The 19,858-nt window shown below is 39.1% G+C and overlaps 1 protein-coding gene across 4 annotated transcripts in view; it reads right to left on the bottom strand.

Moving 5' to 3' along the window:
• Positions 1-19,858, bottom strand: part of kidins220a (kinase D-interacting substrate 220a) — a 102,576-nt gene that overhangs the window by 44,327 nt on the left and 38,391 nt on the right. For all 4 annotated transcript variants that reach the window (XM_061968339.2, XM_061968338.2, XM_061968337.2 and 1 more), the window contains exons 20-23: positions 17,746-17,983; positions 17,586-17,677; positions 10,588-10,732; positions 10,310-10,472 (exon numbers count right to left, since the gene is read on the bottom strand). In XM_061968339.2, the coding sequence (XP_061824323.2) occupies positions 10,310-10,472; positions 10,588-10,732; positions 17,586-17,677; positions 17,746-17,983 (638 nt within the window). The remainder of the gene's footprint in view (positions 1-10,309; positions 10,473-10,587; positions 10,733-17,585; positions 17,678-17,745; positions 17,984-19,858) is intronic.

Genomic DNA, 19,858 nt, shown 5'->3' on the forward strand with positions numbered 1-19,858 from the left:
TAGACAGCAAATTAACTAACCTCACTTTTACCGGTAGTAGGGTTGCAAATGATGCGCAAAACAGGTGAAGTTGGAAGAATTACAGTACAGTATAAGTCTAAAAAGTATACGTCTAAAAAAGACAGTCTTTGTTTTTGGTGTATTTCTTTTGACAGAGTTACACATTTTAGGAAAAAAGTTGCCCTATTATGCATAAACAAAGGTCTATTGCAGGGGACGCTGCTTCTCATTAGTTTACGCAGAGTATAGAGATTAATACAAGCAAACGAATATTTGGCGCCAAACATATTATTTAAAAAAAGTCAGTGCTTTTCTTCTTGTCACTCATATGCACCAGTGCCCTGGAGCGATGCAGCCATGACAAGACTTTCAAAGGTTAGGAAGGTTAGCAAACAGGGGAGGAGTTGCATTGTTCATTTGAAAGGGGACCAATTATGCAAAACTAACTTGTCTTAAAAGAGCCATATGTAAGAATTTCATGTCAAGTCATCAATGTACAATTTGGTGAATTTACTGATAATTTTGTGAAATTGAAAAAAAAAAAAATAATAATTCTATTGTAAGTTAATACACAGACACTTGTAAACGTGTTAGCATATTAGCTAATGCTAACGACACTGGTTTGATTACATTACGATAGCACGTACATATATGCATGAAAACACTACCATCAAACATGAGACGATTTAGAAATTGGGAATTGTTTTAGTCATATTGTAAAACTTACAAATGTTGCTTGGAGTGATGAATGAAGAAACCATACGAGTAAAAACGCTATGGACGACAGGAAGACGAAACAGCACTTATACTTCCGGTTCAAGGCACTAAACAGAAGGAAATGCTGTAGATATTCAACCCAGCAGTGACCAAACTCATCCAAAAGATGGCACCATAGCACAGACAATAACACACCTTCTCAGGTTCTCTGTCGGTGCGCTATGAAAACTATTTGTTGAATATAAAATATTATGGCCATTAGCAAAGAAAAATCCATAAATCAGCCCCACCATTTTATAAGCAGCAGGGTTCAAAGCATATGAAACAAGTAGTGGCTTATAGTCCGGAAAATATGGTAATTCTCCTCAAATGTACAGCACTGTCCGCCCTGAGATCGGTAGGTTGTGAGTACAAACCCCCGGCTGTGTCATACCAAAGACTATAAAAATGGGCCCCATAACCTCCCTGCTTGGCACTCAGTATCAAGGGTTGGAATTGGGGGTTAAATCACCAGAAATGATTCCCGGGCGCGGCCACCGCTGCAGCCCACTGCTCCCCTCACCTCCCAGGGGGTGATCCAGGGTGATGGGTCAAATGCAGAGAATAATCTCGCCACACCTAGTGTGTGTGTGACAATCATTGGCACTTTAACTTTTTAACTTAACTTGCAAGGGTCTGGCTCCAATCACAGATGAGTGCAGAGCAGTGTTTTATTACGTCTACATGGAACAATGTGACTAACTGATTCTATTTCTGCTGATACGCAGACCACAATTATCTCTTGCTTGCCTTTTCTTCCGACCATTATTTCCCATATGATCAAGTACAATCTGTTCAACCCAATGATAATAAAGCAGGCTTTAGAGCAGGTATTTTCAACTAAATTGCGTGCGTGTGTGCGTGTGTGGCAGCAGTGGACATAGCGTCTGCAACAAATTATCGGTTTATAAAATAAAGTGGTTGTTCAGGCCTGTTGCATAACAGTGATTCATCTAATTAATGCTAAATTGGGGGAGTCAAAATAATAATGTTTGTACATTCTGGAACAGTGGAAAAGTGACTCATGAAAAAGATATAGAAATGCAAATTTTAGCCTTAAATCTTAAGTAAAATCAAGAAGCTGGCCCTTCCCAGTCACACTACGTTAACCTTCATGAGGAGTAAATGGCTAAATGTAATGTAATGACTCTAAACTACATGAAGGAAATCAACAGGAAAAGGTGTATTAACGGTCTTTTTGAAGCGGCAGGCCGCGTTAAGGCAATAACCATGAAGCGTTGAAAGAGGCTAGTTAGCTCGTTGTCATTAAGGCTCTAATGGCAGCCAAACCTGGAGAAAAACGGACCCCCGAGAGGACGCAGGGTATGAAGACACGCAGGAACGCTGAACATGATAGTCACACGGCTGCGGGCTCAAATTCAATTAGTGTGTGATCAGACAAAACGGCAATACAAACAGGAATGCAAATGTGGCGGCTGCTCCAAAAAAACACTCTGCGCTTCATTTCAATTGTCAGTGGCGGTGTGCCGGGCGGACCACGAGCTTACTGGCTCACTGCTCGAGATTCAGTTTGTTTATTTCCTCTATGCTCTTTGTGTAAGAGTGGGCCAAAATCTCCAAAAGACATCTTTACGACACACATCCTTCCTGCTACCTCGCATCAGTTTGTGTAGCCTTTCCCCGTCATTCTACCGTTAATGATGTCAAATTGTTGAGGTTATAAACCGATTGCACATTCTCCATCAGATTAGAGAGGCTGTACTGGTCTACGCCTGCTGCAAGAATTAGTGAACATTTCTCCCCACGCCCTTAAATGACCATACACAGACTTAAACATAGCTTTAAATTTGTTAAGCAGTGTTTATTTATATATTGTTTATTATTGTAACGCCCTGGGATATCACACAGTCTCTCTGACATTACTGAGTGGATGTGTTTGTACCATCCATCCATCCACCATAAAGTTTATTCCCTTCGGGGTCACGGGGGGTGCTGGAGCCTATCTCAGCTACAATCAGGCGGAAGGCGGGGTACGCCCTGGACAAGTCGCCACCTCTTCACATATCAAATCATATTCAAGTACTGAATCTTAACATCATCATTATTTTCATCTCATCTCAACAGTGACTAAAAACAACCTCGTTTATCCTGTCTGTGAATTAGAAAATGGAGATGCTCCTCTCACAAGCTTATAACGAGAAGAGGAGAAGAAGAGGACGAGTGGGCTGTGACTGAGATGCAGGGCGACAGCTGACCTATAAGGGCTGACTCACCCCCACGTTCACTTCACCACTAATATATTCACTTATTATCGCTCAGGGGAAGTGCAGCACTGCTATGTAAGAATACTGAACTTGCTTAATGCTGTGCTCAAAAGTGTGTGTGTTTTTGTTTTAAGGTTAAAAACAACATTACTGTCTATGTGGCGTGTAATTACAACTAGAGATGTCCGATAATATCAGATTGCCGATATTATCGGCCGATAAATGCTTTAAAACGTAATATCGGAAATTATCGGTATCGGTTTCAAAATGTAAAATGTATTACTTTTTAAAACGCCGCTGTGTACACGGACGTAGGGAGAGGTACAGAGCGCCAATAAAGTTTAAAGGCACTGCCTTTGCGTGCCGGCCCAGTCACATAATATCTACGGCTTTTCACACACACGTGAATGCATATCATACTTGGTCAACAGCCATACAGGTCACACTGAGGGTGGCCGTATAAACAACGTTAACACTGTTACAAATATGCGCCACACTGTGAACCCACACCAAACAAGAATGACAAACACATTTCGGGAGAACATCCGCACCGTAACCTTGTTACATTGTTTAATGCATCCAGCGGGGCATCACAACAAAATTAGGCATAATAATGTGTTAATTCCACGACTGTATATATCGGTATCGGTTGATATCGGTATCGGTAATTAAGAGTTGGACAATATCTGAATATCGGCAAAAAAGCCATTATCGGACATCTCTAATTACAACAAAACAACTAAGGGCCTGATTTACTAAGATCCAAATACTACGTATCAAACAGCGTGTGCAAACTATAAAAGTGCATGTAAAATTAGTGGGCGTGTTGCGTGTGATCTACTAAGAGTGCGTGTGTGCAATTGATAACTGGTGCAGACCGCCCTATTCAAATGAGTTTCTTGCGTGTACTACACAGCTCTCACCATGAATACAAGTATTTATTGCACATTTGTGTTTTCATGCTCCTAAGTGTGGTGTTTTGCTATGTTTTGAAACATGCAGCAGACCATTATGTCCTACTTTTTATGGGCATTTTAGAAGCAGTCCTGCAGAGCATTTACAATGGAACCCACATTTTTTTTTTTTACCACATTTAGGTAATGAAAGATCCATCCATCCATTTTCTACCGCTTGTCCCTTTTGGGGTCGCGGGGGGTGCTGGAGCCTATCTCAGCTGCATTCGGGCGGAAGGTGTGTACACTCTGGACAAGTCGCCACCTCATCACAGGGCCAACACAGATAGACAGACAACATTCACACTCACATTCACACACTAGGGCCAATTTAGTGTTGCCAATCAACCTATCCCCAGGTGCATGTCTTTGGATGTGGGAGGAAGCCGGAGTACCCGGAGGGAACCCACGCAGTCACGGAGAGAACATGCAAACTCCATACAGAAAGACGCCGAGCCCGGGATTGAACTCAGGAAGATGCTGGCTCTAATTGTGAGCATGCCCTGGAATGTTCCAGATACAAGTATATGTATATTGCAATACGTCTTTTTCAAGTTTTCACATGTTTTACTACACACACACTTTTAGTAGATCAGGCCCTTTATGTTAGAATTAAATTTGTTGGTTTTTCATTGGTTCCAATTGTGATAATAAATGTTTTTTTATTACTTGCACTAAATCACATGTTTAACTTAAGGATATTTATTATAATCATACAGGGATAGACAATTATGCTTGCTATAGTACTGCACTAAAAAAAATCTTGAAAGCCAAACAAGCGAACAACAACAACTGTTGACCTGAGCAATTAGACTTACTAATAATGAGTCAAACGACACTGAAGCATCGATGCATCATTAAAAAGTGATACAGTGTCCCTCAATGCCTCCATGTGTGTGTCACTTTAATAAAAACGCATGTAACCGATACAACTGCTGTGAGGTTTGACTGTGAAGCGCCAAACTGTGTTTATCAGGAAGTGCTTCTTTCGGCTCACAGGTGACAGCTCGTACTAAAGGAAGTCAAAAGAGTGTGTGCCGCGTTTGATATAGATATTCTTTGCCATCATCGATCTAAAAGGAATGAAGAAAAGGGAAAAATTCCGAAGTGTGGGATAATTTTGATGTTATCGCGCATAACGTAAATGGTGAATGGGTTATACTTGTATAGCGCTTTTCTACCTCTAATGTGCTCAAAGCGCTTTGACACTATTTCCACATTCACCCATTCACACAATGATGGCGAGAGCTGCCATGGCAGGCCGTAACCACGACTCATCAGGAGCAAGGGTTAAGTGTCTTGCCCAAAGACACAACGGACGTGACTAGGATGGCGGAAGACTGGGATCAAACCAGGAACCCTCAGGTTGCTGGCACGGCCGCTCTACCAACTAAGCCACGACGTCCTCCAAGGAAAAAGTTACTTTTTTGTTTAATATTTAGCTCAATGGCCAGAGCTGCACATTTCATATTTCTTTGTGCATGGCCATTCATTTGAAAAAATCATTATATTTGCTAACTATTAATTTTATTTGCAGGTCAATTGTAGTAACTTTACTATCCAGCAGATGGCGCTATTTTTAAACAGCAGGAGTGCAATGTCAAAACAGCTAGTGAGTGTTCCACACACTCACTGGGGCGTCATTTACCAATCACTACTATTTAGTATTTTTCATTTGGCTTTTGTGTGGTGGCAACGAGACAAAAAGGTGATAACCAAACAACGATATTTACAAATTGATTAATAAATTGTACAAACCAATTAAGTATCGCTTTAATACCAGCAATATTTATTCAGCGCCAATAGGTGACAGTATTGGCCTTTCATGACTTCCTGGCCCCATCTTTATCACATGATCACTACTTTATTCAAGCTTCATTTTACAGTGATTAACTTATCTTTAGACTTTTCTTTTAATTAAATAATTGTGATAGCAACAGTTTGATACTTGAACAGATTGGATTCAGTTGAAATTATTTCCTCCGGGAAACAATTGGCAACCAGCGTCACAAAATTCTGTTATACTTTTGAGGTTGCACTGTGATAGAAAAATAAACTGACGGGATGATTTTCTATCCAAATCAGTATACAGCCTCCCCACGCCTCATCAAAGATTTATTTGATTTTTTTTTATTAAGCATATTCTATGTATTTTAGCCTAAATTAAACATGTTTAAAGCACACAAATGGCTAAATGAAATAAAAAATACTATTACTCCAGTAGTAATGACGACTAGATGAGACCTAAACAATCAGAGCGTGCTGTTGAGTATCTATTTTTTAGTATTTATTCCTATATAGTGCATATATGTGCACATAGTGTATATAATGCAACGAAATTTCGTTTTTATCTGTACTGTAAAGTTCAAATTTGAATGACAATAAAAAGGAAGTCTAAGTCTAAGTCTAATATAGGAATAAACAAGAATAAAGGTGACTTTTTTCATGTCCAGAGGGCTCTCATAATCTTAAAAACTATATTTAAAAGAGCCTAAACAAATGTTTTATGCTCTTGCTATAAATATATTCAAGTTATAATTAATAATTCCTACTTTGCGGAAATTAATTTACAACGGTCAGATATGCAACAAATTAACATTGATAAATGAGGGATTGGTTATAAATTAAGCCAACCCACACCACATATTCATCATATCTTTATTAAAATCCACTGCAGTGCGCGTTACTGGGATTAGAGCTAATATATCACTAAAATGAATTATTTGTACCACTTTTATAGGCTTATTTGCATGTCTGAACGCACATAATGTTACACAAAAAAAGTGGTTCGACTCAAATAAAGAAATCTGAAGAGCCTCGCAAAAACACACACCAAAACCTCAGTCTTATCAATGAAGGATCTGTGCACGAGATAAGGCCTCAAGGCGAGGCCTGTTTAGGGATGTCATCATCATTAACGTCATTTTGGCCAACAGTGACAGAGCGACCATTTGGAAAAACAGCCAGTGATGAGGAAGATGAAGAAGACAGACAGCGTTGCTGGTCAGAAACAGGAAGATGGTAACATTAGGCCTAATGAGCACACCCACGCTTTGATAAATGGCAGCTTTTTGTTGGACAGTCAATATCCAAATGTTTAATGGTTGTCTTTTTTTTTTTTTACATGCATGTCATGTTTACTTCCTACAACAATGTCACCACACAGACTGAAATCATCATTTCCATAAAAATGACAAAATGCATCATTTGCGGACATTCTCTTGAAGCGAAAGTGAAAAGGGATGTTTTTTAAACAACTGATAAGGAGTGGATTTAATGAGGATGTGGTTCTCTGTGGATATAGAAGGCCTGTCTGTTGAACCTAGCTGGCTGAGCGGCTGACAGTAACCGCGTGTGACATGTCCCTGCCGCAGGAGTCGTAGGCGCTAGTGTATTGTGACAGAGTGCAACCTTTAAAGGCCAGCGACTGATGCACAACAGCGGCCAAACCCAGCGACAACCTCCGCCTAAGAGCATCTGCGGCCGCACAAACACAAAGATGTCATTGCCGTGGTTCCCGCACGGCGCACAATAGCGCTGATCCTTCCTTTGCTGCTTCAACAAAGACATCTCGGACTAATTTGACTGCTTCTCAGAAACCATGTCAAGTCATTAATCTAACTTGCATTCTTTAATAGAGTCATAATTTGACGCAGCATAATGAAAAAAACATTCAAAATTTAGGAGCACGGAGCTGTGGGACTAATTGCTATTAGGGAGAGGATCTGTAAAAGAAAATCATTGACTGCCATCTGCTGGTCAAAGTGTTTCATGTCAATGAGGATGTTACCTCCTGAATTTAACAAAGAAGTGAAATACAAGCCTTTTGTTGGCTGTGGTGATTAATACATTTTACCCAGCAACAAGAAATGTAATCTTTGCTGAAGCTTTCCAAGATTTTATAAGTACATATATTAATGTTAAGGCTAAGCATGTGTCGTTAATAGCAATTTAAAATAATAAAAAGCTCCATAATCTCAAACAACTATCCAAACAACCAATTAAAAACTGGTTGCCATTTGCACAGCGAAGGCAGCTATAACACTGTGGAACATACTGTCATTGACGACTGTAAGAATAGATTGTGAGAACATAGTCTGTCAAATAAATGCTGTTGGTGTTGTGTTTTAATAAAAAACTTAAATTATTAATAAGTGCACTTATCATTAAACCTAATCATTATACTTATGTTGGCAACATGTTTTGAATAAGGGTTCTGTTATAAAGGTTTTATGGATTATACTCATAGACATTTGTTAACATAAAAAATAACTACAGTTAACCTTTAATTGTCAACATTAGTTTGAGGCTCACTATTAGGCATTGTAAACAAATAGCACACTTACACGTTATAAGGGATGTAAAGCGTACCAAACTAGTTAATAAATCAATAAAGTCAAATAAAAGCCATTTATAAAACACTAATAAGGGTACCCTTATTTTAAAATCAGTTTATGTCTATGAGTGTTCTCATTAATCCAGGTCATTGTATTCTCAGGGCATTCAATCGATCGCAACTGCACTGTTTAGTTTGTTGTTGAAGACATTTGGCCTTCCACCCAAGCTCATGGACTTAGATTGGTCAAGTCTAGATCTAGATTTGACCAATCTAAGGCCTCGTTTACACACCAAATCAGATTTTTTTAGCACTCAACTGACATAGATTAGATGTTTTTTTGCCAGTCCAAACGCTCCAAAGTGCATTAAATATGATCTTTTTGCATCAGATTCAGGCCACATCAGGAAGTCGTCCAAATTCGATTGGAATCTGATCTTTTTGAATTGGACTTCAGTCTAAATGCAATGCGACCTGAATGCAACCCGTATGTGACTTTTTTGTCATCTTTGGGCGAGCTACGCTACTCGTGTGCGCAAGGAAAGATGCAGTCGCCAGCGGAAGTGGATATTTCACCACAACATCCGGTTTCGGTGAGCAATGTCTATTTAAGACGACCAATTTTCCAGTGCATCACTTGTCAATAGTGCACAAATAATAAGCTGTATGTAATATATGAATATATATTTTGATTTCGAAGAAATAGCAATTGTTGAAGGACCGGAATTGAGGCTGTGGTGCATTTGCTTACATATGAGTTGAAAAATAAAGCTCACGTACATCCACGCTGATGTCCGTGTCTCCTCTACTTAACAGCCATTAAAAGATTGGAACCCTCCCAAATATATTACACTATATACATCCATTCATACATTATATTACTTTAATTGATTTTCACGTAGCAAGTTTTATTTTATTTTGTAGTAGTAGCAACTTCCTCCCCAACTTCCTTTGTTTTCACTTTATCGCACTGCGCATGCAACTGACGTTGAGGCCACATTAGGGCCACATTGGGGGCTGTGTGCGTTTACACTGGAGTTGAATAAAATCACATTTTACTTGCAGTGTAAACAGTCAGTGAAAAAAAAATCTGATTTAAAAAAAATCTGATTTGGGCCACTTTGGTCTGCAGTGTAAACAGAGTCTAAGTCTATGAGCCCAGACTAAATGTAAGAGTTAAGACTAAATGAGTCCGGACTAGATCTGACCAATCAAAGTCACACTAGTCAAGACTAGATCTGATCAAACAAAATCTGAGAGCCCGGACTAGATCTGACAAGTCTAAGTTTATATAGTCCTGACTAGATCTGACTAATCAAAGTCTATCAGTCTGACTAGAAATGGCCAATCTAAGGCTATGAGCCTGGACTAGATCTGACCAATCTAAGTCTAGGAGTCTGTACTAGATCTGATCAATCTAAGACTATGAACCTGGATTAGATCTGACCAATCTAAATCTATCCAATTCGAACGAGATCTGACCAATCAAAGTCTGTGAATCGGGACTGGATCTGACCAAACTAAATCTATATAATCCGAACTAAATCTGACTACCGTAATCAAAGTCTGTGAGCACATACTAGATCTGAACAATCTAAGTCTATGAGTCCGGACTAGATCTGACCAATCTAAATCTATATAATTCAGACTACATCTGACCAGTCAGATTTGACCAATCTAAATCTATAAATCAAGACATAATCTGACCAATCTAAATCTATCTAGTCAGGATTTAATCTGACCAATCACAGTCTAAGTGGGAATAAATCTTACCAATCTAAGTCTAAGAGTCTGGACTAGATCTAAACAATCTAAATCTATATAGTCTGGACTAGATCTGACCAATCTACATCTGTGAGTCAGGACTAGCTCTGACCAAAATTAAGTCTATGAGCTCAGACAAACTGAACAGTCCACTTAAGAACCATTAAATACCCTGAGAATATAATCAGTATAATACACATTGTTTCACTATGTTATCTTTTTGCTGATTGGCTAGATCAATTACATTGTTCATGCTCCTACATTCTTCTTCTTACCTCTCATAGATGGTCTTAAGAGAGACCTGATCAGACACACCGTCAGTCTCTTCCAAAAAGAGGATGATCCATGACGTCCTATAAGGCCACTCCTCGGTCAGATTGATCCACGATGCCAGGCGATCCCAATTGAAGATGATCTGATTGGCTCGCAACAGACGGCCTGTTAGGAAAGATGGCAAACAAACATTAAAATCATAGTCAACTTTAGACTTAACCAGTTTCATGTTACGACAGAGATGAATGGCTTTATTAAAGCTGGTAAAGTATTGATTGACCTGTGATTGAAACTATATTGAGTAACCTCCTCATGGTCTGGGGGCTGATGTCACTGAACCAGTCCTCAGTCACCAGCAGCTTTGTCAAGTCAAATGACATCTGCCTGGTGATGGTTCTCTGCATGTGGCGGCGCCGGTATGTGTCCTTCAAAGATTTAGAAAAATAGTAATACATTTAAGTTAAAAACACCAATTGGAAGGTGAAATATGTCAAATTTTCATCCAAAGAGAAAATCTACAGAGTAAAATAGACTTACTAAAACAGCTCAGATGCAATTACAATGCATGTACAGTATGATGGAAGAACTAAAATGACAATTGCTGAACTTTTCTTCCCACATTGGCAGAGGCAATAGAGCTTTCTGCATCGTGAGACAGCAGAGCAGGCTTCAAGGTCAACATGTGCTCTTTGGCCAAAACTTCAGCATACACACAATTTTGGACCTCAGTTGCAGCCTATTCATGCCCTATTCACCTTTTATAAAATATATAAAGCCAAATTATAGTCATTTGAATGCAAAAAAAAAAAGTCACATCCTTTTCCAGCCAAGAAGAAATGACTGCAAGAAGAAAAAAAAAATCAAAGAGCCACTGTCCAAAAGCAGAGCAGTCATGACATGACACACAAGCCAGCTATTGACACAGATCTACCGGGGAACATCTGTGATGATATCAGACAGCTGCCATGGTCATGAGCCAAGGCCAGGCTTTTTGGTGGACTTTGAAGTCGTAATACCACTCTTGTGACCTCTTTCTGGGATAGATGAAACATATGGCCACCGCTCAGTCAGGGTTCGGAAAGGTCCTAGTTAAAGATAGACATCCAGTATTCATGCTGTATATCCGCTTTGTAGATCGGCTACCATTTCATGGGTCACTCTATGGGAAATGTACATGAGTGTAAATAAATAACATGACCGCTCAGAAACAAATCTGAAATATATCAATATATCCAAATTTTTGCATACATCAGAATTCAACCACCTTTTTTCGGGGCAAACAATACTAATCTAAAGTGACACTAGAGTTCAAAAACGCATCCTGTAAGCATGTCATTTGTGACGATTTAGTTACCATCAAAAGAATAACTTTTAGCTTTTTCGTTGGGTTTTTGTGACACGTAAGTTGTACAAAAGGAGCAGTTTCAAAGGTTTTAAAGAAAAAAGTGAGATGAAAAAAACAAAAAAATAAACACCAAAAGTAGCTATGTTCCGATCATGGTTTTATGCTGCCAAATTCGATGACGATCAGCCATGAGTGAGATCAGCCAATACCAATACAGATGAGTTGCCCTCAAAGTCCTCCTATGTCAAGTGAATTATTCCTTGATTTTTTTAAATACGACTGATCTTGACAGAAACTTAATGAGAGCTATTAAAGACTACTTTGGGACAAATTATGATCCAGAACCTTATATTTTTGAGCCTGACTATACGGAGGATGAGCTACAAGTTTTAGAAGCTATGGGCTAAACAGATCCAGCTATAGTGAAACACAAGCATCACGTAGCACTATTGCCAAGTGCTAAACAAGAAATACAAACTACAAACCTGATAAAACAATCACTTATTGTACAATATCTGCTCTCACTGGGATGACCGATGGGATGTTTATATCTTCCCATTTAGATGAAGAATTAATAATAATCCACCCGGAGGTTAAACAAAAATAAGAAGACCCCAATTGAGTGTTTTTCATGTCTTTCTTGATATCTCTGGGTTTAAGTTGAATGTCAAAGTTTACCAAGTTCTCGGTTTATGGCCACAACCTTCTACTATCCAGATGATATATTTCATATTTTATGAAATAGAATGTACTGAAAAAAAGAAAAACATGTGTTTTTGTCTTATATAGGGATTGTGAATGATAAGCAAAATTGGAAAAAGAAAGCGTTCCTCAGGTAAAATTCATTCAAACGCATTTATTTCCGTTTCCATAGAGATAAAAACACTTCCGACTTCGGGCAACAAATGTGTGTTCTTACTTCCAGAAACAAACGCCTGTGTTGTAATCAATGAAGACGACTATTTTTGGACAAATGAGGATTCAAAACCTTATCTTTTGGAAGCTGAAATATAGGGAGGATGAACTGCTGCTAATAGAAGCGGGCACGAATAAAGGGTGAAACGTTGGAGCAGACGGAAGCCGAGAGAGTGAGTTTGGCGTGACTTGACGCTGCAAATGTGGAATTTGGAGCCTAGCTATGAAGACAGAAATGTACTAAACTGGAAAAAAATGTCTCCGGCAAGCTGGACATAATGCACAACTGTCCATCGAGTGAGTCACTATAATATTGATCATGATACATGCAGCACATCATGCTATTGTTAGTACAACTACATATACTGTCGCGCTAGCTGTGTACAAACAAAACATGAAATGTGAGCTAATACTTTACAGATACTGTAAAATGATTGTTCATGTTGTTCAGTCAGTACAGATTGGTGTCCTTTTGCATGGTGTTGTGTGTGCATTACAAACTCAAATGCCATTCGGCTGCTGACGCAATAGCTAGCTTATCTCTTGCCGTAACGAGCTTACGGCTAATGCCGTAACATGCCGTCCTAAGACGATGTGTTACTACGCTGGAAAAACAGTTCCTCAGTGTTCGCTCTTAGAATAACAATATCGCTACAGCTTGGTTATTATACAGGTTACGGAACGTAAATTAAGTATTGTTTGTGGTTATTGCATGCATTTTTAAAGTAACTTTGCGGCAGAATGGATTGCTCCCACCGAGAACGTGACAATTATTACAAATTAGAATGCAAAAAAAACCCAAAACTTTTGCCTTCTTGTCTCTTGTAAGGATTGTGAACGATACGCAAAATTCCAAAAAAAGCGTAGTTGCCCTTTAAACTTTTGTAATACCGTATTTTTCGGAGTATAAATCGCACCGGAGTATAAGTCGCACCTGCCCAAAATGCATAATAAAAAAGGAAAAAAACATATATAAGTCGCACTGGAGCTATGAACTATGAAAAAAACTGCGGCTTATAGTCCGAAAAATACGGTAATCAGAAACATCAAGTGTGGAGAGAGAATGTTTTGCATACTACCCATCATGCTTTGTAGCGGATTAAGATGGGTGTAAGTTTGAATTGGGCATGGTCCTTAGACGTTTTTATAATGTCAACATAGTTTAGTGGGCAGGTGACTTTGTGTGGCACATTTATGCAAACTTGATGTGTTAGTTTTTATTTGTTTGCACCATGGGCAGGAAAGGTTGTTTGGATAGTTACAGTATGTATAAATAGATACTGTGCTTATCATGCATTAATGTAATACACATTTGCATTATTGTAATACACATGGTCATCGGCTGATAGTAGTCACAGTGGCCAGGAGAAGGAAGTAACTAAAAATGTCGATATTAAAAAACTGTTTTAAGAAGTACCGGATTATAAATCGCAGTTTTTTTCATAGTTTGGCCGTGGGTGCGACATATACTCCGGAGCGACTTATGTGTGAAATTATTAACACATTACCGTAAAATATCAAATAATATTATTTATCTCATTTGCGTAAGAGACGAAGCAAATGGCAGCAATCGTCACACACAGGTCAGCAATCGTCACTCACACGTCAACCAATAAGAATTTGGTGGGGGAGGGTCATGGCAGAAGTGTATTGTGGGTCATGGGATGTTAACTGCTATATGCTATATGCTATATGCTACTGCCGTAGCTATTACAATGGATCACATCAACATAGGTTGATATAGGCGGTAACTTATAAAAACTGAGAAGGGCTGAACTAAAATGGCACCGAAAAGGAAATCCTATACTGCAGATTACAAGCTGGACGTAGTGAAATATGCAGCAGAGAACGGCGATCGAGCAGCAGAAAGAAAGGACATACCAGAGGCGACACCGGGGCGGAAGATTTCATGGGATTTAGCGATCAGGAGTGACAGATTGTTTGGTAAACGTATAGCATGTTCTATATGTTATAGTTATTTGAATGACTCTTACCATAATATGTTACGTTAACATACCAGGCACATTCTCAGTTGGTTATTTATGCGTCATATAACGTACACTTATTCAGCCTGTTGTTCACTATTCTTTATTTATTTTAAATTGCCTTTCAAATGTCTATTCTTGGTGTTGGATTTTATCAAATAAATTTCCCCAATAAATGTTTTTTTCCTTCTTTATTGTGCATTTTCGGCCGGTGCGACGTATACTCCGGAGCGACTTATAGTCCGAAAAATATGGTACTGCGGGTCAGATTTAGTACGCTGGCGGGCCGGATATGTCCCGCGGACTGTAGTATAGACACCCCTGCTTTACATGTAGTCTGCTTTTGGCCCACTACCAATTTTTTTTAGCCAAATGCGACCCCCATTAAAAAAATTGGAAACCTCTGCTCTTGACTGTTATTAACGTACTTATTAATTCCCTGTTAATATCTGCTTATTTTATGCTTCTTAAAGTTTAGTAAGCATTTATTTATTCTATTGTTTGCAGCTCGCTTGGCTATTGACATGACTGCTCCTGGCTTGCTCTCAGTGTGTGACATGTTTAGCCTTGTCCTTCAGTGAGTGAAAGGCGAGTGGTCCGCTGGGACGCACCGCTGTCGGACCACAGCCCGCCGTGCCACGCAGGAGCCGCCCGAAGCCCTGGGGACTTCGCTTGGTAATGATACTTGACATTGATATTTAAGATACTTAGAAATGCAAATAATTTGCCAAAACGGAGGTGATTATTATTAACTTAGGGGAGCAGCTCAACACTGTGTATGGAGGTACACAATTAGCTGCTAGTTTGTCAGCCAGGGGATTAAAAATATTTAGATGTATTAGTAGTCAGAGGGGATCAGCGTCACTTCTAAAGAGAGACGGAACAGAGTCAAAGCATTGCTTGTGTGTAAAGTATTTTTTTTCTCACCATATGCAATTCTGCATCTAATTCTCTGACTGTGGGATGCCATGTTGCTGTTTGAAAGCGGACACAGTTACAGAAATATTCTGCTTTGCTAGGCTAGAGTGATTAAGGGAAAATCTGTTCCAGTTTTGATTTTGCATTTCTGCAGAATTTCTGTGTAAAAAAGACAAGTGACAAAAACCATCACTCTTCATTTGTATACTGAAAATCTCCCCATTAATGATATCAAGTTGAAATGAAGATTGAAGATGAAATTCCCCTACTGACCTAATTTTAGCAGAAAGCATAACCTGCCAAGAAAATGAATGTCAGGATGCCTCTGGAATTAAATAGCTAACACAAGCATTTAACGATGCCAGATTAAATTATTTTTTTTTTAAACATGGTCTGAACAAATGTTAAATAAACAAAAGAGTGGAAGCAGGGAGGAAGTGCATGCTTAGCTTAAATGTTTCGCAAAGGCCAGGAAGGCATCAGCGGCAGTCGCTTAGCCTCCTGCCAGCAGACCCGGTGCCAGTGTTTTGTCGCGGGGACCCACTGCTGCTCGGCCTTGTCATTAAACGGTGGCGACGCAGCAGGAAGGATAAACAGCCATTACATCAGTTACACCAGGAACCTTGGCTGCACACCCAGCACCCCGCAAGCTCTCTCACTCTCTCCATATCAGCGTGTTTCCCCCTGTCCACCGGCCTTCATGCTGCCCATCAATGCCAAGCATGCAATGAGCATCCTCTTCAGGAGGTGGCAGAAATGAGAACTCAGCAAGGGTCTCTAAAAGGTAGTAAATCCCACCCTCTGCAGGCCGCATGGACATACCGCTAAATGAGCACAGTTAGTATAAAATAATCACTCCAATGGATGCCTGTTGTTTTTGAAATTTAGTTTAAGATTTTATTATTAGTTGTTTCTAATTCTCTCCATGTGTTGGCTCCACCATATTTGACTGATTTACTTGTTTACCATATGCAGTGGTAACTCAACTTAGGAGAGTTTTGAGAAAAGAGCAAGATGAAGCGGATGATATTTATTGAAAAAAATGAAAAATAAAAAACATGAACGAGCGTGTCGCCAACTTGGCAAAGCAATTTGAGCGTATTCTTGCTTGTCTGCACCATACTGAAGCACAATGAGTCTAACACCAGCTGAGAATGCTAAAATATTATCTAAACAGTGGATAAATAACCATGAAACTATAGAGAAGCTGCTGTTGGTGTGTTTGACAGAGAAGCAGCTGGAAATCGATACCGTAAAAGTCCACTATCTAAGGTAAATGCTGTACATTTTTATTGCATTACTTCATAAAATACTGTAGTTGTTAGCAGTTAATTCTATGGTATTGTTTTTGCCCAATATTTCAGATGTAAAAGTATTTTTTTTCTTTTTAAAATATGTTACATATTAAAATGGTGTCTTTTTCGAGGGGCCTAGCATTGAATTGATTTCAATTCAATTTCAATATGTGACGATGATTTTTCTTCAGCATTTAATACAATGCAGCCGCATCTCTTAATAGAGAGGCTTTTGTCTAAATTTGAATTGTCTCACCAGCTTGTGCTATGGATTTTAGACTTTTTAACTGGCAGAGAGCAAAGAGTCTCTGTAAACGGCTGTCTCTCTGACTCTGTAACCATCTCTACAGGTTCACCCCAAGGATGCGTCCTTTCATCCTTACTTTTTATTATGTATACAGATGAATGCAGGAGTAGGCAGGAGGACAGCTATCTGATTAAATTCTCTGATGACACAGCACTGCTGTCCCTCCTCTATGGTTCACAATCAAAGCATGACAGCGCCCTAACTGATTGTATCTCCTGGTGTGACTATAACGTAAGAAGGTAATTTTTACCACGTGCATCAGAGTGTATTATTGTTGTACTGTTTATGTATTTATTGTTGTACTGTTTATGTATTTATTGACTATTCATTTATTGTGGGCCATATGTAGGCTTTGCGAACCACGACAACCTGCTGCTCGAAATGAATTGCCCTTTGAAGGATTAATAAAGTTGTTTGAATTGTATTAGAAGTGAAAGTAAAAATGTAACTTAGGTTTAACAATTAGCACGGTTTGACCATGAAACAGATTAATTGAACAGCTTGAACAGTTACCCTGCGGTTGAGTGCATTCTTGCTGCCGAACTTGGCCTGATCTGGAGCCAAGCTATTCTGAGACATCTTCTTGTCGCCGTCATCGGTCCATCCTAAGGTAAAATGAGGAAGGTTGAGTTTCTTAACAGATCTCTTTGTATCAAGTTGTGTTTGGCCGTACCTTCGGCAGCCAAGCCGTCACCGTTGGTGGGCGCCGCCATGCAGAGCTTCTTGGCCGTGCTGAGGCCCCGACTGTTGAGAAACACAGGCAGGTGGACGATGTTCCTCATGTAGTCGTGGCCGTTGATGTTGGAGTCTCTCAACACGCTGTTGAGATTTTGGTTGATGGCTTTGATGATGATGTGGGGGTCGCTCGCAAATATGGAGATAAAGGGGCCTTTGGAGAATAGAACTCGCACCTAGATATAGAAAGGAAGCATAGTAAGACCATAAAGAAGCCCTCAATCAGAATCAGAAGAGTTTTTATTGCCATTGTTTGTTTGAGAACAATCACCTATATGATTGACACGTGCGGCTGTAGGCAATTGCTGTTGTCATCATTATCTCCACTAGATAAAAGAAGCCGCATTTAGAGTATCATGAGTGGTCAGTGTGGTCGTTAGCTACTGTAATAATGGCTACTTTGTGTGATTTGTAAGTGTTTTTTTAGCCTTTTTAGTCAATGTGACTACAAAGAAAGCAATGGACAAGTGATGTGTGGTTGGAAACTTCCACTTCCACCCCCCCCCCACACTCTGCCTCTGCTGCACGTCAAGAAGATTAACAGACAAGGTGAAGTGAAGTTATTTCGTTATTCCAAATCATTATAGCAACTTGGCTGTTAAAGTTAGGGAGTTTTGTGATTTCAAACTGTGAGTGCACCACAGGGCGAGTGACAGTGTGTGTGCGTGTAGGCGGGGCGGCTGCAAATGAGAACAGTTCAGCGAGATGCTGTTGTTTTGACTTTGTTATTAAAGAAAGAGTTGATCCATCACCCCCTTGTTATGTTTGTTTGATATACAGTATTGTACAGCGCTTTATATTTTGTTCAAAGTGTACAAACATTTACTAAAAAAGCTGCAACAATATTCCATTTACATTTTGGGACATGAATATTAACCAAGTATTAGCAATATTGTTATCATAAGCGCTAACGTTAAGGACCTACATTTAGCGGCACATTGATCAGAGAGAGGCAACTTTTGTATTGACATCATCAGCTGGTGAGCTGCATTCTTGCTTCAGAGCTTGTGAAAGTTTATTCTAGATTATAAATCATGACTCTCACCTTGATAGTAAAATTAAGTGGACATAAACTGAGAAAGTGTTAAACTTTGACAGCCAACTTAGACCCGGAGATGGCATCCCAGTGAGAGCAGACCCTGTACAGTAAGTGATGTTTTATGGAGCTCTTTTTTTTTTTTTTTTTTTTTTTTTTTTTTTTTTTTTTTATGTCCTGTCCAGCTTCTCAGGCAAATCATATAGTTGATGTAGATGCCCATGTCGGCTGTTCAGATTTACTTTACAAAAGAGAAGTGTAGGATACTTCTCTTGTTGCCTTATTTGTATTTGACTTTATTAAATGTATTTATATTATCATTTAGTGCAGCCGGGCCGGAGCAGGAGGGGATAGAAAGAGAAAAAAAAAAGAAGACAGAGGGGGAAATTGTGGGGACAAGAGGGGGATTAGACAGAGAGACAAAAACAACAACAGCAAACAACAACAACAACAACAATAGAGCAACATCAGCAAATATGACATGTACAAATATGATGGTAAAAGTAATAGCAAATAAGCAGTTAGCGAAAAATAAAAAATAATACAGAAATGACAATGAGCATTATTACACTACAAATGGATCAATACAAATACCAATAGAAATAGCGCTATTGATAATGAACAATACCAATAATTTACCTTTATTATCAACAATACAGTTGTTTAAATGCAACAATACATATACGTAATGATAACTTGAGATACGAAAGAATGCAGAAAAATGGAGGGGGAGAAAGAGAAGCAACCTACATTAACCTTGTAGATTGTTATAGTCACAATAGGTTAAGCTTTGTCAGTGTGCCATGTGTTACACCCAGTTTACCCTAGGGCAACAACGTTAATATATGTTTGATGAAACGTGATTATGTGCATGAGTGTAAGTATGCATATGTACTTGTATATGTACAGAATGTGTATATGTGTTTGTACAATGAATGTATATGTACAGAATGTGTATATGTGTTTGTACAGTGAATGTATATGTACAGTATGTGTATGTGTATGTTTGTATATT

This window comes from Nerophis lumbriciformis, linkage group LG08 (assembly GCF_033978685.3).
Source record: "Nerophis lumbriciformis linkage group LG08, RoL_Nlum_v2.1, whole genome shotgun sequence".
Classification (NCBI taxonomy): domain Eukaryota; kingdom Metazoa; phylum Chordata; class Actinopteri; order Syngnathiformes; family Syngnathidae; genus Nerophis; species Nerophis lumbriciformis.